The following is a 21,773-nucleotide window of genomic DNA, read 5'->3' as shown; positions in this document are numbered from 1 at the left end:
CCCTGCCCGCGTCTTCTCCACGCGCCACCAAAAAAAAAACTCTCAGCTGGCATCATCAGCGGCGAACATTAGTGCAAACCCCAAATTTACCTCCCGGGAGTCATAACGTTTATCTGAGCTTTACGCGCTCTCACAGTTATTGGAGCCGAAAATAGAGCGTCGCCGACCAAACGGACGCCTTTGTTTCAGTTAGGCACTCGCGCACTAGATATTTGGCCGGATCTCTAAATTTGTAATGGTGGGCCTGAGGCTGTAGGCCGCGTAATAAAAGTATTTGGGCGGGTGGAGACTGTGGATGGACAGAATTGATTTCACTGCTGGCTAATTCAGTTTGGATCATCGCAGATCAATAATTAATCAGGTTTCATATTTCTGCAGCCACAGTGTCTCCACAGTGAGACAGCTGGGTCGGGTCGCGGAGCGGAGCGCCGGGTGAGAACGAGACGCCGGTGTCTTTATCGGAGGCCAGCTTGCAGGCCCCGCGGGTAGCAGGAAGCTGCGTCTCCGTCATATCCACTGCCAGTTGCTCGGTCAGATGGGATTCTACTGGGGAGTGGGGGTTGAGGGGGAGCTTATTCTGTATATATGGAACTCCTAACTGGAGCAAGAGCGAGGCTGTAACAAGCCGGTTGGCACTAAATCAGATAATTCAGATGTTTAAATATTAACACCCCTGGTACGATGTCAAAAAACTAGCTTTTTTTTTTTAGCGGACTGAAAACAAACGGATGTGGCTGTATTTATCGATTAAACAAACTAATGTGAAATACCTGTCCTCGATTCTAAAATAAATGCTCATTTACTAATGGATGCTGCACGAGAATTGCAATGACTTGGCACTTCTCTATAGTATACTGGCACATATCGGAGTCAGAACTTTAAATAGTCGTGAGTGATGCCGTTTCGTAGACATCTACGGTCAGAGCAGTTCAGACTCAGCACATCCACAAGTCTGTTGCTGCTGCAAATATTCCGGGAACGCGGGACAAACGATGCAAAAGCTCTCGTACGGAGATGTGCTTACGATGCAGCTCCGTGCCCAGTCTCCGAGGTGACCTCGCGCCATTGTGTCCACACTCACGCGACGCCAATGGAACAGCATGGAGTTCTGATGCGCGTGTAGCTACAAACTGTCAGGTTGAGAACGAGCAAAAATAAATATGAAACTTATTTGTTGAAAACTCTCCTGTTCCAGTTCAAGTCTGAACAAAATAGTTTGCCCTACATGGCTATTGATTTGTTCCTTATAATATTTTTTTCAACCAGATACCGGATAAATGTTGCCTAAGTTAATTTTGCCGTCTGATGTGATTATGAATTTAATTTCTACCTTTCCTTCTCGAGTCCCATAGATGGCGATATTTCATTGGCACACTGAACTCGTTCTTGAGGTAAAAAATGTAGGCCTTCATATACAAGGAAAAAAACTAACGTGAACATCCGTTCTTAGAAAACTGAAGATAGGCCTACATGAGGCCACAGAAAAGAAGAGCTTGTTTGCATATTTTTGTTGTTCTTGCAGGGCATGAAATATATAGACTTATTTCTAGCGCTAGTGTCATTTTCCCTGCCGTATTATATATGCGTTTACGCCTACGTCGTTGGTCGTTTAAACTTTTGCTGAGTGTGCAGCAGAATTGTTATATTGCCTGGGATTCTGAATGAATCATTTTCTGTTAATATGAGCTGTTACTTTTCGGGAAAAATCTTGTTAGATTATGGGGGAAATTAATGCACGCGCGCTCAACACTCTGTCTGGGCGGTATGATAGCAGTTTCTCTCTCCCAAGCCTCTCAAGTGTTATCGTTGACAATCACTTGGCCGGGAAGGTATCTTTCTCACAAAATACGTAATTTAAAGAGTCCTACTCTCAAAAAGACCCCGGTAGCTTCAGTGTTAAAAGTGAAAAGCAGCTAATTCAGATCAGCGGTGATGGAACTCTCCAAGGTGCTGAAGTATCGAGAAGCGATCACGGAAGCTATCGCATTGTAGTCTACCGTCACCTTTACCATGTAAAGACCTTTCTCATCTTCTCAATCCAGCGGGTCTCAAATGCATGGCTTCTCTTGAATAACGTATTTACTGATGCGTGTGACACAAATTGTACCGCATAAACGTAAATGCCAGCAAGGCCCACCACAGGCTTTAATGAATGTATCCATCAAGGCTTAGTACGTGACAAGATTGTAATGTAATTGCCTCTTATACAAGTAAGTAAGTAACGATGCGTTGAACGCGCCTCGGTGTTTATTAACCCCAGCGTTCAAATATGTTTCATATACATGTATTGCGTTTAGACAAACATGATATCAATTATTGAATTCAACGGTCTTAATGATCTGATTACGTAGACAGCTGTTCGGCTGTTCAAGGAAATGTCGTTCCACGAGCTGTTTCCTAGCAACCAACTCGGGAAGTGTCAGAGAACATTGCTCAGAGCGGTGCTGTAGCTCGTGCAAAGCGGGACCGGAGTCTGGCTTCAAAAAACTGCTCTTATATTAATGTATCTATCTTACTACAATCAATGTAACGCATTCAAGCGTGTCTTGCACTCCTGGTATAGTCTAGCTTTGTGTGTGCGTTTGTTAGCTTGCTTTTTCCACTGTTGGCATGGAGTAAAAGATGCATTGTAAATGTGTTTTTTTTACGTTGATAGACTGGCATTCAGATGTCAGTTTTTTAAAAATACTTGGGGGGGGAAAAAACCAAAAAATCTCATCAGATATTATTGTCAACACTTATGTTACATGCAGATGCTTCAGCCAAATCTACATACAAAAGTGCATTTCACACGGTAAGTAAGCAGCACAAGATCTATGCAAAGCTGTAATCATATAAGTGCCCCTAGCATGGTGCCATGCAAGATTAAAGAGAGGGAGAGAGAAGGGCTTTTCAGAGTGAGGCAAAAGAAAGGCATGACATCATCACTGATATTCATCAGAGACAAGAGAGTCATCATGAAGATCCGACACACAAAGAACCCACTTCCTCTGTATACTGTATAGCGACAATCACAGCGTGAACACCGGAACAAAGAACATACGCAAGCACAGACATCCTTCTGCTCAGCACTATTTATGAAGGAACGGCAAGGCCAGTCCTGACAGGGGAAGTCACAGCCCAGAGAGGCTGCGCTTCTGCAGCCCGGACACAAACCGAATGAAGTATATGTGCCGCGTGCATGTGAACGTGTATCTATGAAAACTCCCGTCTGCTGAGATAGAGAGACATAGCACTGCAGCATGAGAGAGAGAGAGGAGAGAGGTCTGAGATGAAGTCCCCAGTCATTTAGGTCCTTTTGGCGAATATAAACCATTCAGTTCTACTGCCAACACAATTCAGATCAGCCCTAAAACATATTCATCTACAAAGCAATCTGGCATGAGCAGCACTGCTGGATTACACTGATGGAAACTGTGAGCCCATGCATGCGTGTCCTATCAGACAGATCGGCAGTTTAGTCTGAAGTTAAATTATTGAGCGACTGAAACATGCCTCATAAATAATGTGACCCATTTTCGGTGCGTCCTGTAGACGTGTACAATTTCAGCATTAATGCGGACGGTAATTGTGGATTTATGCATGCAGTGTGCACCTGACCTTAAAATCCCATTCTGTCGGGAGTGATTGATACACGTCTGTCTGCTGCAGCTGGACCGCGCTGAAGGTGAGCCCAACGGGAGCTGAATCTGTTGCCGTATTCGGCAGGAAACGGACGAATCTTGTAAAACAGGAAACAGGGTGCCCTCCCCCAAACGGCAGGCCCCTCGGGTGTGTGTGTGTGTGTGTGTGTGGCAGGATGTGCGTACGTATGCGTGCGTGTGTGTGTGTGTGCGTGCAGTGGTGGATGTGTGTGTGTGTGTGTGTGTGTGTGCGTGCGGTGGTGGATGTGTGTGTGTGTGTGTGTGTGTGTGTGTGGCAGGATGTACGTACGTATGCGTGTGTGTGTGTGTGTGTGTGTGCAGGGGTCTCTCTCAGGTCTGCGTATGCAAAATGGAAAGTGCCGCAGTCATCAAGATTTAAAAAGGCTGTTAGATCATCTTTCCCCCTGGATGGGTTTAATCTGCTCTGCTAAAACCACACATTCATCTTATTAGCTACTCCCCCCTCTCTCTTCCTCTCTTTCCCTCTCTCTACCCCCTCTCACTTTCCCTTTCTTTCTCCCCCTCTCTCTACCCCTCTCTGAATTTCTTCCCTCATTCTCAGTCTCCACCCCCTCTCTCTTCCTCTCTCTTGTACTCTCACTCTCTCTACCCTCACCTTCCCTCTTTCTTCCGCTCTCTCTCACCTCTCTGAATTTCTCCCCCTCTTTCTTTCACTCTCTCCCTCTCTGTCTCACTTTCTCCCTCTCTCTCCACCCAGATTATTTCCTTCACAAGGCTTTTATCAGATAAAACAAGATATTTGAGTGTAAGGCTAAAGAGAGAAGTCAGGACTGGGGGGGTGTACTGCTTGGCGCTGAGGGGGGTGTGCTGCTTGGCGGGGGTGGGGGGGGGGGGGGGGTGGGATGGGGGGGGCTGAGGGGGGTGTACTCTGCTTCCCGGACGGCGTGCGCTCTGGAGGTGAGGGCACCCCAGTGTATCAGCCTGTCAGTCTGCATGTGGGTCACGTTTAGACAGATGGAGGCCAGTCTGTGCCCTGTGAGTCTGGTGATGTCATGTCAGGAGCGGTCACTGCATTTGAGTGTGTGTGTGTGTGTGTGTGTGTGTGTGTGTGTGTGATAATATGATGCATGATGAATGTGTGTCTGCTATTGTATGTCTGAGAGGACAGGCACTCACCTCAATCCCCCGCTAAAAACTTTTACCTTGGATTACAGACTGAAGCTTTCTGACCCCTTAAGTTTTCTCTTTCTTTATTCCTCTCCCTCCATCCCTCTTTCCCTCTCTGGGCTGCAGGGTTTTTATATTTCATACCCTTTTCCATCAAAGCTTCTACATATTCATCAAAACCATCATCATCCTCCGATGTGCTTGGCTTGCTGTACGCTGCACAAATGGAGAGCTTATCGGTTAAAGATGTTTCATCAAAGGCAAGACCGGCAGCAGAACAGGAAATAAACACCCCCAACAGGAAATAAACACCCCCACGGCAGCACAGCAGACTGAAGAAAGATCCTGCTGACTGCTGTCTGCTAAGCTCTGTGAAATGACCTTTACTGGGGCATGATAACCTTACATTACATTTCAGCGTATGCCAGGTGCTCTTATCTAGAGCTACTTAATTACGTTTTTTACCTACAATCCATACGCGCGCACACACACACACACACACACACACACACGCGCACACACACACCTTACACACATGTACGCACACACACAGCTGTATGTTTCTACTGAAGAAATTAAGGTTAATTCCCTTGCTTAAGGGAACAGCAGCAGTGGCGGAACCGAACCCACTACACTGTTACCCCAAACGGCCGGGATGTGAACACTGTGTTTGGGACAGGAGGCAGCCCACAGGAAACGATCAATTATTCATCTACAGTACTGACCACCACAGAACATCTCAGCACAACGCACCAACACACACACACACACACACACTGTCATCCCGTTTAAAGCTGTAATAAAATGGGCTTCTTTCCTATTCGCTGGCTGCTGTAGCCATGTGCCAATCAGGTAAGAGCAGCAGCAGGCCTGTGAGGATGCTGTACGCCGATCTCTGCAATGAAAGTACCAATAACGTGCGAGGGAACGGTGGGACAGAAACGGAACCTGTTAGTCTTCAGCCAATAGGAAAGCGCCTGAGGAAACGGGCTCACATTGCTGGAAAATTAGGCTGCGATCCATCAGAACTGAGCCTGCTGCCCAACACTGGGCCCCACTGACGGGGCTGTTCCCCAGATCAGTAACGGGCCCCACGAATGGGGCCCCACTGATGGGGCGGTTCCCCAGATCAGTAACGGGCCCCACAAATGGGGCCCCACTGACGGGGCTGTTCCCCAGATCAGTAACGGGCCCCACTGACGGGGCTGTTCCCCAGATCAGTAACGGGCCCCACGAATGGGGCCCCACTGACGGGGCTGTTCCCCAGATCAGTAACGGGCCCCACGAATGGGGCCCCACTGACGGGGCTGTTCCCCAGATCAGTAACGGGCCCCACGAATGGGGCCCCACTGATGGGGCAGTTCCCCAGTTTAGTACTGGTTCCCTCACCCCCCCACCCCCCCCCGTTCAGTACCAGGCAGTTCCTCAGCTCAGTGAGTCTGCTGGAAATCAATGGCCTTTTAATTCCATCTCCTCTGTCAGCCTCACCAGGGATTTATAACAGGACTGTGCTAAGCCAGTCAGCCTGGGAGCTCACTGCTTATGCCCCATTCAATTTAAATAATGATCAAACCATTTTGGGGGGGGGGGGGGTCCTTGAAAAGCTCCATGAAGAGGATTCGAAGTGGAGGTGGAGCTGTAGAGGTGGAGGTGGAAGTGGAGGTGTGGAGGTGGAAGCGGAGGTGTAGAGGTGGAAGTGGAGGCAGAGGTGGAGGTGGAGGTGTAGAGGTGCAGGTGCAGGTGGAGGTGTGGAGGTGTGGAGGTGCAGGTGCAGGTGGAGGTGGAGGTAGCGGTGGAGGTGTAGAGGTGGAGGTGTGCAGGTGCAGGTGGAGGTGTAGAGGTGCAGGTGGAGGTGGAGGATTCGAGGTGGAGGTGGAGGGAAAGATGAAGACGGGGACCCGATTTGAAACAGAGTACCGTAAATATCCAACCGCCCCCCCCGCACCCCCCACCCCCCCGAACGCACCAGTAACCCACACTGCACAGAGTGCACAGATAATTCCCTGACTTCATTCCGATGGTGGTACGAGGGTGCCGGAGTGTTAAATGGCGTGCGCTGGGGGGGGGGCGGGGGGGGGATAGAGCATTTCAGTACCATATACGCCACACCGCCCGCCACCCTCCCCCCACCGCCCCCGACACACGGCTCCTGACTTTAACGGCCAGGATTTCATTTGCAAATGGGCTGGCGGATAAGATGGCTAATGCATTTAAGAGACGCACAGCGTGGTCCTTTTGCATACTGTCTAATGGGGGATTTGAACTGGCACCCCATACAGACTACAGTCCTCGGGAAAATATGTATTTCGCGTTTTCATTCTGACATACTCTAAAAAACAAGTATTCATAGTAGGGTAATTACAAATACGTAGTATTTAAATATAGAAATCTATTTAGAAACAGAAGTACTGGGATGTACTTACAAATAATTCAAATACTGAGAGCCAATCAGCAGAGGGTGTTAGCAGGGATGCTGACGTTGAAAGCCAATCAGCAGAGGGTATTAGCTGGCAGAAACCCCTGTGGAGGCAGATATTAAACACAGCATGTAAATCAGCCCTTTCCAGAATTCTGTGTGTGTGTGTGAGTGTGAGTGAAAGTGTGTGTGCACGTGTGTGTGTGTGTATGTGTGTGAGTGAAAGTGTGTCTGTGTGAGTGTGAGTGCGTGTGCGCGCATGTGGGTGTGTGCGCGTGCTTGTGTGCGTGTGGGTGTGTGTGTGCAGTGTGTGTATGTGTGTGTGTGCAAGCATGTGTGTGCGTGTGTGTGTGTGTCTGCCTGTGTGTGTGTGTGTGTGTGTGACAGCATGACTCCAGACCTGATTTATCAGTCCCTGTAGCCCGTAAAAGAGACACAGCACTTACAGATTTAACAGATTAAACCTGGAAGCCATATAAAATACCCAGCATCCTCTTGTGTTTCAGGGCCAATCAATCCAAAATTTAAATCAAAGGGACACAGGTTACATTTATTATTAAAAAATGAGATCTATTTTTCTTTTTGGAAGAATGCTCTACCACTATGAAATGCTCCAAGAATGTGAATTCCTGCCACTGTGCCTGTAAAACGCTGTGATCTCCCAATATATGTGCATGTCTTATAAAAAAACAGTCTGGATTCATATAATAAATTCTCCATCACCGTGGTGTCGAAGCAGAATATAGTATATGATGGCTGCATTGCTAATGCGAGCAGTGTCTCTGTTTTGGGATTTCATGTAGCTATTATTATTTTTATTATTATTTCCACTGGCGAGGCACAACACACTGAGGTTCCTTGGATATGATATGAATATTTAATCTGCTGCATCAGCTGGGCATGCAGATGATTTTTGGGAGAGAGGAGCGCGTGCATGTAAACAGGTCAGAGTGGGGTGGTGGGGGTGGGGGTGGGGGCGATGCAGTGGTGAGTAAACTACCCCCTGTTGCCAGGCAACCAGGTGTAAGACCCTACACACGGCACACTAGACTCCTCAGGGATTTCACCTCGCTGGGCTCTCAGGAAGGAAGCCGTATAAGGGCTTCTGTTAAGTGAATGTAACGCACTGTAATAAAGCTAACATTAGCACTGGATGCAGAATGAGCGAGAATTATGGACGACCGTTAAGTCTCTGCGAGATGGAAAATCAACATGTTACACCTCGCGGTAGCATTCAAGGGCCGTGATGATTTTAATGACTCGGTACACCGGCATACAGTGTAAGTGACAGATGCAGTGGCTGCCACGTGCTTCTCGTTACCTCAAGTAATTATTTCCTCAAAGCATATTACTATAGTTTCTGGTTGTGCAGTGTTCTGCGTCCACGCGTTTAAAGTATCAACTGACCGCTGTCGCCCCGTTTGGGTCTGGTGTCTTTTTCCTGGCACGGCGCGAACAATGTGCCACCCGCTCCTCTGCGCCGCTACCCCCACGAGCTCCCCGCCGATTCGCCCGCGTGCGTTTCTCCGTGACGCTGACGCAGTCGGACAGCGGCAATCTGTATGGGAGGAGCCTGCCTAATGCAGTATACGACTGTGGCAGCAACAGAACTCATGCAACACTCAGCTGAGCGATAACGCCACGCCGGGGAAAAACGGAGATGACAGCCGACTGCCTGCCGGTCGAATAATCCGTGCTGCTGCAGTCAGAAAAGAAAACTCCGCCCAGACCCAAATCTTAAACCAAGGAGATGTATTCTACTTCATCGCGATACAACAAGACACGCGACAGTTTTATTTAATTCCGTCGCGCATATGAGCTGTTTGTATGCGTTTCCAGTGTTTGCTCGAAGTCTTAACGTGCGCTTAAGTGACAGTTGTAATGAAAAATTAAGTCATTGCTGCCCAAACGAGGCGCGGCGCTAAATTGGTGCTCAAACCACTTGAGCTGTCACGAGCGGTGTGGAGCGGCAGCGACTGCGTAGCTCTCCCCGGCCCTGACTGCCAGGACCTGCACTATTTCTGCCGTTTTTATCGCACTGCCGTCTCCCTGGATACGCCTGAATCATGACTAACAGCCCGCTGCTCGCGCGGACCCTCTGCTGAAGCGACGGTTCAGGACCATGGATACTCGTTTGTTTGCTTTAGGCTTCCGAAGTTACGCCGTCATAAATGGAGGAAGAGATTGACACACGTAAAATCAACAGCAGTTTCCTTCGCGATCACAACTATGCAACTGAAGGTATTTAAGCGGCATGATTTTAATGTAGTCATTTTCTTGTGAAGGGGTGTTAATTCACTAGACAGAGGGGTGTGTTGTGCTAAAATTGAGAATCCGGTAGGCTAACCGTTAATATTGTCAGTGCGCGTTGGACTGTCATAGTCATAGTTGCATACGCAGGCCAGTTGCAGTGGCCAGATGGAGTTCAAATGCTTTTCCGGATCAATAGGCTATAAATGGGGCCCAAACAAATTAATACATGGGAACAATTATGAACCAGTAAACTGACGTTAGTGGCATTGATGGCTCTGTTAGGGCGCGGTCACGGTTATGTTTATTTGCAAAGGACTGAGCGACATGTGAACGCTCGAAGTACGAGGTATAATGGAAAAAGGAAAAGTCAAGACCGACTGGTTAATACGCCAAGGCCCACGTATTCCCGTAGAGTAGATGTCAAGCGCTGCCTCCAAGTTAAGAAGAATTAGGAATAGGCACGCGCGGTAATTGAATTCGTTTATAAACCTGCAGTGAGTTCGTGGTAGAGTAGAGAATGTATGATAACTCGAGACGCAACTGTGAATTTAGTAAGAAGCATCGAAGTCCGTCTCCGTGCGTATTGCAAACGATGCGTTTATTTCGCGGACATGCTTTTAATGCTCCAGTTCTGGTTTACGACTCGATCCGCACAGCTGCGCGGTGAGCTTCTTACTGGCGACCCTCGGAGAGATTAAGATCGCTGTTTACAATCTGTGTCTAAGTCCTGAAGGCCAGCTGGCGCGCGAGGGTGACGGTGAACCGCCGCTGAGACACGCAGACGCGTGCCGGTCAGGTGCAACAGCGGGGACGTCTGATCTCTCTGGTCTTAATGCGAATTTGTCCAGGTCACCCACTGAACTGTCAGGTGAGGGAACAGATTTGGTTCAGGGCTTTCCTGAAAAAGGACTGAACCGGAGAGAAGACTGACAGCATAAACCCACAAACTGTAATATGAGGAATGAAACATTTAAAAAAATCCACTACAGCCTTTAAAACATATTTCGGTTTGTACTCCAGTCCCTTTAAGCACAATGTTTATTCTCCTTCTAACGGTAAATATTTGTGGACCTTTACCCTCTTAAATCATTGTGGAGATAAACATGAGCGTAAGATCTGAAACGCTGGATGCTACGTGGCGAGCAGGCTTCGTATTCTGCTCAGTACCTCAGCGGCAGTGTGGATGTCTGCAGCGCTGATCTTCCAATCAGCATAAAAACCAGGCACAGCTAACTGAGCCCTGGCAGCCATCAGACAATGCAGCACAGAGCAGCCCCCCCCCCCCCCCCAAATTTACAGTAAGGGCACTCCAGTTCGGAGAGGGGGTAATGAGGCAACAGAGAAGCGGGGGTGGAATAAATCAGAGATTTTTCTGGAAGCCCAGGCAGGCTGGGGGTGAAACGGCTCAACTACTTCCTGTTCTGGAAAAAAAAGCTCTGAATTATACCTGTTAGCCGCAGAGAGCCAAAGATGCTCTGAAAGCCAGAGATGCTCATTTGACTCAGGGGGAAATTTTCTCTGCAGAGTTCCTGTGAGAAAGGAACTCACTGTTCAGAGGAAGCTGTGTTGTGTATCTCTCTCTGGAGCAGGTGAGAGAGGGGACTGGGTGGATGACAGTGTTTTCCGGGGGGGGGGGGGTTGGTTTCTCTCAGACAGCCCCCCCACGGGGGCAGAGAAGGCCTCAGGCCAGAGTCCCCCCCCCAGGGAACAGCCTGTTTTCCCTGTCACATTCCCAGTCCCAGCACAGTTAAATTACGCTGTAATTTTCCACGAGTGTCGCCTAGACTCTTTCCGGGTGCACAGAAACGAGCGGGGCCATGTACCGCAGACGCCTGTGTGTTTCACTACTGCACTGCCTGCGGTAGCTGATGTGATAAATCACACACACTGACTCTCGCACAGAAAGCAGTGGAGACCCCCCCCCCCCCCCCCCCCACTCGGACTGACTTCACATTAACCCTACAGACCCCAATTACTTTAAACTCACGGCGCTGATTGATTAGTCTCCATGGAAACGGATTTTGTAAATTTTTTCCTGGCCACTCTTCCCACCTGATCTACTAGGCCCCTAATTGATCCTAATTGGAGCAGGAGTGCAATTAGCTCCCTAAAAGCCAATGTTTGATGGATCTAATTATTTGTCAAGTGCCGTGTGTCACAGGGAAGATTTATAGGCATGCATTTCAGATGGCATAAGGACGATGAGCCGCTGGCTCGACTGGGTGCTCAAGGTTAGCCTGTCGAGCTGCTGAAGTGCCTTCCTCTGACTCATGTCCGTGTGAGCCAGACTTAGACTTAATTTACATTACAGGCATTTAGCAGATGCTCTAATCCAGAGTGACTAACCCAGGTTACACTGATCTAACACGCAATCCTTTTATACAGCTGGGTATTTACTAAAGCAGTTCAGTTTTAGTACCCAGGGAACTGAAACTATCATCACCATTGTGAAGTCTGGTCAGCGCTGATGTCACTTGCTTTGGGGGAGAGCACAAGCTTGTTGCGATAAGTGCTAAAACATTAGCATGACGACGGGGCGGGTAAAGCATTGAAAAATACTCAGGTGATCTTGCCGTCTCGGCTCAAAGCAAATCTAGCCACTGCATTCAGGAGACAGGAAGCGGGAGGGGCACAGACAGGAAGCGGGAGGGGCATAAACAGGAAGAGGGAGGGGCACAGGAGTGGACCTGAATCAGTTGTTGCCTCTTGTGTAAAAGAGTGGGTTTTTCCTGGTTGGGCTGACCAATGTGAGGACCAGCTGAATTTAACTGTACAACAGAGAGCACAGTCCTGCTTTAAAATATATCTGTGCACATTAAATTGTTTAAATGGAAGAAAAGCGCAATCTAGAAGAGCACCTAAAGAGAGAAATCGGATGTTGTCAGGGGAAGCGTATTGGCTGCCTTCCTGTGTTACATTGTAACCTGGCAACTGCTTCCTCCAATGAGAGTTCCCCCCCCTTTGCCCTCACAGCAGTGTACATTTCCTCACTATCGATTTATGGATCTCTAAACCACTCTAAAACGGGCACATTTGACAGACACTCAGCTCTCTGCATGCACACACAACACTCAGGACCTCTGATAAAAACTCAGAGGTCTGCCAGCACAGAGGCTGATGTGTGTGGAGCCTTTTCTGCTGATCCCTTCCTTTCAAAGAGTTCCCTCCCCCCGCAGCCCCGCAGCCCCCCCCCCCCCCCCCCCCCCCCCCCCGATTTAATCCCCACGGTAGAGACTCTGACTCATTAGTAGTTCTGTCACTCCCAAACCACAAGAGGTGACCCAAATGTATTTTTACACCGCCTGACTTTCCTGTTTTATATTCAGGAGGAAGAAGCTCAGTGCTGTTTTTAAACAGATGGTCCATTTTTTATTTTTTATTTTTGGGTACAAGACCCAGAATGTGCAGAATGTTGAGGTGTCGATCAGAGTGCTTGTGAACATGGCTGAGGTTATCGGGGTACAGGAGAACATGGCTGAGGTTATCGGGGTGCACGTGAACATTGGCTGAGGTTATCGGGGTACAGGGGAACATGGCTAAGGTTAGAAGGAGAATGCACTGGAGATAATTACACAGCAGGTGTACATGCAGAGCACAAAGAGGTGGAGCTCTGCTCACAGCCTGTTAAAGACCAGGCAGCTCTCAGCAAACAGATGAGCTACACAGGCTGGTATGGAATGTGGAACTGGACTGAGAGCCCTGCTTTAAACGAGAGTGGCTCATCCAAAACCCCAAATGAGATGGAGACGCACCTCAGTGGCCACACCACCAGTTATTTATATCATCTGGATCCACTGAGCTCAGTGCGTGAGCTGGTCCATATGCTACACAGATCAGTGATCTCTAATCCGTGCTCATCTCTCACCATTCCGAAGACAAGAGCAGCTGACCTCTGACCTATGACCCCCATCATGCTCCACCTGGAGTCATCGGATTGGCTGTTGCCTGGATATTGTCCCCCGATTCACGTTGTGAATGGCAGAGACACTGTGTGTGAGTAAGGAATGAATCAGGGGACAGCTCATCTAAAGCCATCACACTAGCAACTAGCCATCAGCTGTAAGGGGGGGGGGGACCCCAGCCTCTGTACATCTCTGAGGCCCCGCAGTGTAACTGTGGAGGAAGGGGGGGTCTGGCTGCCCTATCAAAAATCTGCACGAGCTCCAGGACGCAGGAAATGAAACCTGGCATCCATATGGCCGGCCCACAGGGCAGACTCCTCCCCCTGCAGTCACTAAGCCCAACCCCCCCACCCAGCAATAATTTTTATTGCTGCACTTAGCATATCATGGGCTGCTCTCTTTCTTTCTCTCTCTCTCCACAAGCTGCTCTCGCACTCTCTCCTGTGTACGGTCTGCTCTCTCTCTCTCATACGCACTGGGGGGGGGGGGGGGGGGGGTGTATAAAGCAAGGTCTTCCTCAGGCAGTCGTGGGCACAGAGAGCAGACCTGCCACCGCGGGGGTTTTAATGAAGGAGCAGAGAGAGTTTTCATCCTCAGTCAGGTTTCAGCAGACCTCTCCAGCATGCCATAACCCCCCCAACCCCCCCCCCCCCCCCCTCCTCCTGTTGAGCAGACATGCAGAGGCAATTTACAGCAGGGGAGGGAAACAAGCTGTCAGCGCTGTCTGTACTGCCCCCTGCCCCCCCCCCCCCGACAGACAGGCAGAGAGATAGACAGGCAGGCAGGCAAGTGCGGTCACATCCATTATTCCCAAAAATATCAACCCCTCCTGCCCACTCTCGTATAATTTGTGAAAGTCTTATAATTTGTGAGGTTTCACTGTAAGCCAGCGCGTTACATTAGGGCAGCTAATGGACACAAAGCAGAATGAAGAATATCTGCAGCACTAACAGCTCATTTAGAGAGAGAGAGAGAGAGAGCACGAGAGAGAGAGAGAGAGAGGGAGAGAGAGAGAGAGAGAGAGAGAGAGAGAGAGAGAGAGAGAGAGAGAGAGAGAGAGGGAGAGAGAGAGAGAGAGAGAGAGAGAGAGAGAGAGAGAGAGAGAGAGAGAGAGAGAGAGAGAGAGAGAGAGAGAGAGAGAGAGAGAGAGAGAGAGATGCTCTCACTGAGGGGGACGGAGTCTGTGCAGCATCTCACCAGAGAGAGTCCCACTGAAGACCCCACAGATCTCTTACTCAAACACAGAAACCTCTTACTCACACAGGTCTCTTACTCAAACACAGAAACCTCTTACTCACACAGGTCTCTTACTCAAACACAGAAACCTCTTACTCACACAGGTCTCTTACTCAAACACAGAAACCTCTTACTCACGCAGGTCTCTTACTCACACACAGAAACCTCTTACTCACACAGGTCTCTTACTCACACACAGAAACCTCTTACTCACACAGGTCTCTTACTCAAACACAGTAACCTCTTACTGACACAGGTCTCTTAGTCACACACAGAAACCTCTTACTCACACAGGTCTCTTACTCACACACAGAAACCTCTTACTCACACAGGTCTCTTACTCAAACACAGTAACCTCTTACTCAAACAGACTCCTAACTCAAACACAGAGACCTTTTACTCAAACACATAGACCCCTAACTCAAACACAGACCTCTCACTCAAACACACAGACCCCCACACTCCACAGCAGTGTCTGCCTGAGTGCTCATTATGGCCATATTAATACCAGGCCCATTCAGAGTGACTATTACACGCACATAAAACCCCCAGAAAGCCGCAGAGAACTTGTTCTGGGCCGTTAACTCGAACATGGCGCATGTATTCTGGACTAAAGCGTTTAGCGTTTTAATGCATTACCCAGAACCCCCTCTAATACGGGCCCATAACACAGAATAATGCCCCTCAGCCTGGGGGAATGAGAATTACTCTTCACGATGATGTACGCTTTACTGACTAGTAGTATTATTTGCCAGTGCTGTGAGTTCTACACATCCAGGAGCTCTGCTACACATTGCCTTCGGCACTATACCTGTATCAAGACCGATCAAAATATGCCACAGAAATTGATCAGAAATCATCACTGTGTGAATTAATTTGAAATTGCTGTTGGCTAAATTAATATAAAATCATCATTGTATATACTGATGTGAAATTGCTGTTGGTAAAGATGAATCTGAAATCAGTTTGATACATGGTACATTAGTTTGATGGCTGTGACCTTAGCTGTTAACATTATGTGAACCATTTATGTGTAATCATCCTAGTCTCCTCTTCCCTCTATAACCCAGCCTGCTCTGAGTGTACCCCCTCTCTAACCCAGCCTGCTCTGAGTGTACCCCCTCTCTAACCCAGCCTGTTCTGAGTGTACCCCCTCTCTAACCCAGCCTGCTCTGAGTGTACCCCCTCTCTAACCCAGCCTGCTCTGAGTGTACCCCGTCTCTAACCCAGCCTGCTCTGAGTGTACCCCCTCTCTAACCCAGCCTGCTCTGAGTGTACCCCGTCTCTAACCCAGCCTGCTCTGAGTGTACCCCCTCTCTAACCCAGCCTGCCAGAGTGTACCCCTCTCCTTATTGAATTTTTCAGGGTAATTGGGAAGTCCCTACAGTAGTTTATTGTGTCCCAGAACTAATAAAACACAGAATGATATACTTTCCAAATTAACTCCTTTCTCTCAGGCAATATGGATCGAGGGGGGGGGGGGTTTAGTGTTGGGGGGGGGGGGGGTCCCTTGCTTTAAATGGCCCAATTCTTGATCTATTTGTTTTTTTTATGCCCTATAGGGATATAGCGAGATATCCATTTACACCCGGCTCAATAATACACCGGCTCCAATTAAACGAGTGGCAAAGTCGCCGTTTCTCCCCGAGGCCCAGTTCAGCGTCTGCGCAGTTCAGCAGAGAGTCTGCGCAGGTTGCACAACAGCAGAACATACCAGCGGACCAAAGGGAGAGATTAAACAAACCTTCTGGGAGTCAGTCTTTCAAACCTCTCTCTGAAAAGTACAAATAAGACAGCGGTAGTGTAGGGTAATGTTAAGGAACTGGGGTTGCAGGTTTCATTCCCAGATATGGCACAGCCATTGTGCCCTTGAGCAAGGTTCTAACCTGAATTGCCACATAAACCACATCTAATCCGCTGCAGAACTGGATTATATGTACCGAACGTAAACCGTGTAGGATGAGATGAGATTATCTGATAAATGTCTGAATGAATGAGTAAAGACATTTGACAAGATCACCAAGCCACAGACCATCTCACTTCCACTCACACTCTTAGTTTATTTATTTGTGTTTTTCTGGGGGTGATTTAATTGTCCACACGGCCAGTCTCCTCCTCCTGCTGCCAATCATCACTGTCTCATGATTTCACCCCTACCTGACCCCACCCAGTTCAGCACAGACGTTCCTGTCGGTGCTGATCAGAGGGGATTGTGGGATTGATTGGCGGTGTTTTGCTGACTGCAGCCGTATGGAGCTGAGTCAGGGCTGCGGTACAGAGTGAGAGAGTTTACACTGCAGTGAGCCGCCCTGCTGCCGGACCCCGCCGTGCGCCGCGGTCCGCACTGAGAGTCCGACACCGCCGTGCGCTGCGAGCGGCGCGGTCCGCTCTGAGAGTCCCCCGCGTTGTTTTAATGGAGATGCACTCCCTGTTCTGGGACCGTCTCTCTGAACATTCCGGAGAACAGCCCATTTAGACGTCCCTGGCGTTCACGGCTGCCTGTGATGTGTGCCCGGGGGGGGGAGGGGGGGTTAATCTTTACGACCAGGAGGACGGGAACCAGCACTGCCGCCCCCCCCAGCACTGCCCCCTCCCCCCCCAGCCCCAAAAAGCAAACGGCCTCCGGGAACACTTCAGGATTTAATCATGAAAGAACGACTTCAGAAAGCCTGCGGCCAACATTCATTATTCACCACAAAATCCACTTTCAGAATCCTGCGTATCACTGTGGGGGGGGGGCAGGAGGGGGGGCTACGTTTGGGGAAAATGAGGAATTCAGCAATTTCTGCAAAGTTCATTAAGTGTTTTATGATGTGATGAAAAATCCATTCTGCGGAGTATTAACAGAAACATCCTACAGAGCCCGTGCCCCGACCCCCCGCCCCCGCTACCCCCCCCCCCCCCCAACAGCAGAAGGCTCAGAGGAGCCCCAGAAGGCCCGTTTATTCTAAATGTCACAGCGATTTTTCCGCAGTCGATTCTGATATTTAAAAGTGGCTCACAGCCACTGCAGCCCTCCCCGTCTCAGAAGTGTAATTATGAAACGGGACCGAAACACATTTTGGGATTTCAGCGGGGGGGGGGGGGGGGGGGGCTGTTACAGAAGATTTGAGGAGTGCGGAAAGTGTTTGAGTGTGACACTGGAGACTGGTGATGTACTCTGGGTCCCGTTTTCAAAATCGATGGGGGGGGGGGGGGGTGGGGGTTTGCGTTGTGGAGAGATTTTTTCTTTGTTGCCTCAAAAATGTGGGAGATTAATAATGTAACATCCCAACTCCCCCCATTTAATTATGCCTGTGTGAGACAGTGACCCCCCCCCCCCCCCTACACGTACACTACGTCTGTGCATGAGATGGTACCATCACCCCCTCCTTCCCCTTACATTCATACACGCCTGTGCCTGCGCCCTCCTGGGACCGTCACGTGGCAGAATTCTGAATGCGGGATTCTCTGCTGGTTTCTGGGTAAATTATGTAGCCGCTAATGAAGTGTGAAAAGGATCCAAATAGCGGCTCTCACCCCAGTCACCCGTATTTAAATACGTGAAGTCAGGAGTAAGTCTCAAATCTTAGCTCCCAAGTCCGAGGCAAACACCAAGCAATATCAGGCAGGTCTCAGGTAAGGCCCAAGTTAACAGTACTGAAGTTCAGCAAAGTCACGAGATAGATTTTCTTAACGATATTTCTTAATGATAACACAAAACTTCCCAGAAATAAGGCATGTTTTTTATTTTTGTTTGTTTCTTAGTTTGTCCACTGAAACTAAAATGTCAAACTCAACCTATAAGGGCAGCATTTTTACCCTGTGGAAACCTGTATTTATTTATAATAAAATATGCCATTATATTTTGCCTTAAGGGAATAAATCTCACAGAGAAGTCTGATGTTAAAAGTCGCATTTAGTAAAGACTCACCTATAGATTTGTGTCTCCAGCGATTGTGCTCCAGATATACGCTCTAGAAGATTCTCCACGTCCATGAATTCTGTCATTAAAAATACAGGACAGCAGTGTCAGAAGCATACGGAAACGCAAGTGCGGACAAAAGCCTTAGCTTAACAGAGAGCTAACTTTTAGCTAATTGTCAATAGTGAGTTAGTTACACTGACTGGGTCTATACATGTATATTTTGGTTTTAAAGCCGCCACGGCGGTGTAGTTATGCTACATCAACCAGCCAACAAAAGCGATAATTTTGCGCGAATAAAATCAGTTTTCTACCTATCTAACGTTAGTTCATTTGCAACCTAAACGTCTAGCCTAGTTCGTGACGGTAACGCTATAGTTTGCTAGCTATTACCGGATCCAGACAGCATAATTAGCAAGCAAGGTAATACAACAAAAGTTAAATATATCGCCATATATCACGGGCCATTATATCAAACTTTAAAAGCTTTCATGGTTGACTGAGTTATGTTTCTACCTTGCCATGCACTCACTGGGAGGTTCACAATGCTAATCGCCGTTTCCGTTGTAAATCCAACACGCAACCAATCAGCGCTATGTGTATCTTGTTCTTCCTTGGATTTGGTTGGCGGATTACTCAAACTTCAAACTGCATATACCGCCACCTATTAGCATGTTGAATTATTTTCCGAGCTCTTCGTGCCAATCAGTTTATTTTGTTTTTCAGACGACCCCTTTACTGTGCGGATACAATTAAAATAAAGCTACATTCCCACTTACCTGGCTATCTATCCACTCTGATAGTTTCGCTGAGATATAACGACATTTCTAGATATCCGCTGCTGCTCGGACCTCGATGGGGCCAATGTTCGTAAAATTTGCATTCACAAAATTCAACAGCAACGTCTCTTTCCAAATATGAGTCTGTTACTCACTAACATGTTTTTTTAAAGTCATGTAGAGGTCAAGTCATGACATTAAAGTCTAGTCTAAGCCAAGTCATTAGTCATCTATTTCATGTCAAAATCGTGTCTATTGTATTTTTTTCTTCGACATGTCAAGTCTGAAGTTGGCAGATTACCCAGCTGTGTATAACAGCTGTACATGTTAGTTGATGAAGCATCACACCTGTGACAGGTGCTTTGTACCGAATGTGTTTGGATCGATTGGTTGGGTGCCGAGGGCAGTAAGGCTCATATCTGGGGCTCCACAAATGAAGCAGTTTTCTCAGAAAGTAACGTGTCTGTCACATCTACCAGCCAGATTTGGCACTTTTTATTTCTTCTGACTGCCCTCTTGACCCCAATCCCATCTCTCCATCTCCAACTGTCTGCACCCCCCCCATTCAAATTTGGGGCTTCATCTCAAAGCTGTGAAATACTGAGCGCATCCTATGTCTTAGGGACCCAGTTCCATCAGGTCATTTGGGGGAGGGGGGGCTCTGGTGTATTTCAGACATGTTTAATATCAGCGTGGCTCTCTGGATTTAGGGTGGGGGGTGGGGGAGTGTGTGCGATGACCCGCTCCTTCATGTCTGACTGATGATCCCATCTCCACATTATTGGCCAAAGATGGATTTCTGTTATCAGGGTGCGACACTTTCACGCTGCGCGTTGACCTCTGACCCCGGTTCTTTCAGACCTGGCTGGCTCTGCGATTTATTGGCTTTCCGCTGCTACGGTCCGCTGGCTGATCCACTGACCCGGCAGTGAAGGACGCAAATACAACACGCGAGGGGAAAAAACCTGTTCGCTACGACACGAGTGCATCCACACGCGCGAAGAAAGCGTGTTTCCGTTTCACGAGAGCCTCCACACGCGTGAAGAAAGCGTGTTTCCGTTTCACGAGCGCGCTCGCGAACACCGCGCAGCGACCGGGAGAATCGTGTCTGAGAGCAGACGCCTCCGTCTCCCCAGCAGACTCCCCCGGGCTGAAGGCTTATCAGGTGGCTGCAGTTTAGCTCATTGTCAGTTTTACAGGCTTGTGGAGATTACTGAAAGAGCTGTTTGATTCTTTTTCCATGTCTCCCGAGAGTAGAAAATAAGATTTTCTGATCCACAGAGACGATGTCTTGGTTTCTCTCCTCTCTGTACTGAGGATTATAGGTACAGAGGATTGTGGGTACTGATGAGGGTGGGTAGTGAAGAGTGTGGGTGCTGAGGATTGTGGGTAGTGAGGAGTGTGGGCGCTGAGTATTGTGGGTAGTGAGGAGTGTAGGTGCTGGGGATTGTGGGTAGTGAGGAGTGTAGGTGCTGAGGGTTGTGGGTAGTGTAGGTGCTGAGGGTTGTGGGTAGTGGGTAGTGTAGGTGCTGAGGATTGTGGGTAGTGTCTCCTCCTCTCTCCCGCCCCATTAATTAGCGCTCCCTCTCAGCGCCGCGGCACTTTAATGTGTTAATAATGAGAGTGGGTTTGAAGCTGGGTTTAAAACCCCCTCAGCCTGCCCGTGGGCTTGCCTCTGATGCACACCGGTGATTGATGGCTGCTCCACATCCTCGCACTCAGAAACCGCTCTGCCGTAGAAGGGACGCTCATCCGATAAAGACAAATTGAGTTCTGGGTGATAAGCCGCCTTGTGTGGAGACCCCACCCTCAGTATGCACCGTGCCGAACACACCAGGACAGCGTGCGGAAAAACGGCTGATATTTACTGAAACCACGCGTCTGAATCCTGTAAAAAATGAAACATGTTTACAAAGGGGTACCATGTTCATGAAGACCAAATTTATCCACCAGAATGCCTGTATTTTAGACAGATCAGAATGCTTTGACTCTGGCCTCTAAAGGCAGGATCCTGTGAATAAGTGAGCAGCAGTTCGGATGGCTCCGATCTTAGCAACATCCTTAGGGACTCGCAGGGAATGTCTGAGTGCACGTTGAGAGAGAGAGACGGACAGAGGAAGAATCCAAGGCCAATTTCTACATCCAGAGCACAGTGCAAACCCTTCTTCTGTGATTGCGGTGGTGTGCCCTGAAAGAGGGCATCAGAATATATTTACGTTTTCACCCAAAAGCTCGGTCTCGGTTGTTTCGCTGTTTTCTTTGTGTAAATGCTCGTATGGTGTGTGTGTGTGTGTGTGTGTGTGTGTGTGTGCGTGTAACGAGGAGGCCGGACGCTCTTGGGGCCTAATTAGGCTTGCATCTTTCTCCCTTATGAAAAATAATAATGTAAAATTCTGTTTGGGTAATGAGTCTGAGTCTGCTTCTGATGTGTTCCGCCCCTCAATCCCCCCCCCCCCAACCCTACAGCTCCACGCTAAACCTCGCCTTGCTCTGTGACACCCCCCCCCCCCC

At 48.6% G+C, this 21,773-nt stretch overlaps 1 protein-coding gene across 3 annotated transcripts in view; it reads left to right on the top strand.

Moving 5' to 3' along the window:
* The window catches only part of LOC118223906 (serine/threonine-protein phosphatase 2A 55 kDa regulatory subunit B beta isoform), a 60,081-nt gene that overhangs the window by 23,793 nt on the left and 14,515 nt on the right, over positions 1-21,773 (top strand). Inside the window, exon 1 of one of the 3 annotated variants that reach the window (XM_035410969.1) lies at positions 8,752-9,429. The exons of the other annotated variants lie outside the window; for them this stretch is intronic. Coding sequence (XP_035266860.1) covers positions 9,360-9,429 — 70 coding nt within the window. The 5' untranslated portion in view covers positions 8,752-9,359. Of the gene's footprint in view, positions 1-8,751; positions 9,430-21,773 lie in introns of those variants that run through there. 3 annotated transcript variants of the gene reach the window in all.

This window comes from Anguilla anguilla, chromosome 3 (genome assembly GCF_013347855.1).
Source record: "Anguilla anguilla isolate fAngAng1 chromosome 3, fAngAng1.pri, whole genome shotgun sequence".
In the NCBI taxonomy this organism is placed as follows: domain Eukaryota; kingdom Metazoa; phylum Chordata; class Actinopteri; order Anguilliformes; family Anguillidae; genus Anguilla; species Anguilla anguilla.
The sequence above is the reverse complement of the archived record's forward strand: the minus strand, read 5'-3'. Positions and strand labels throughout refer to the sequence as shown.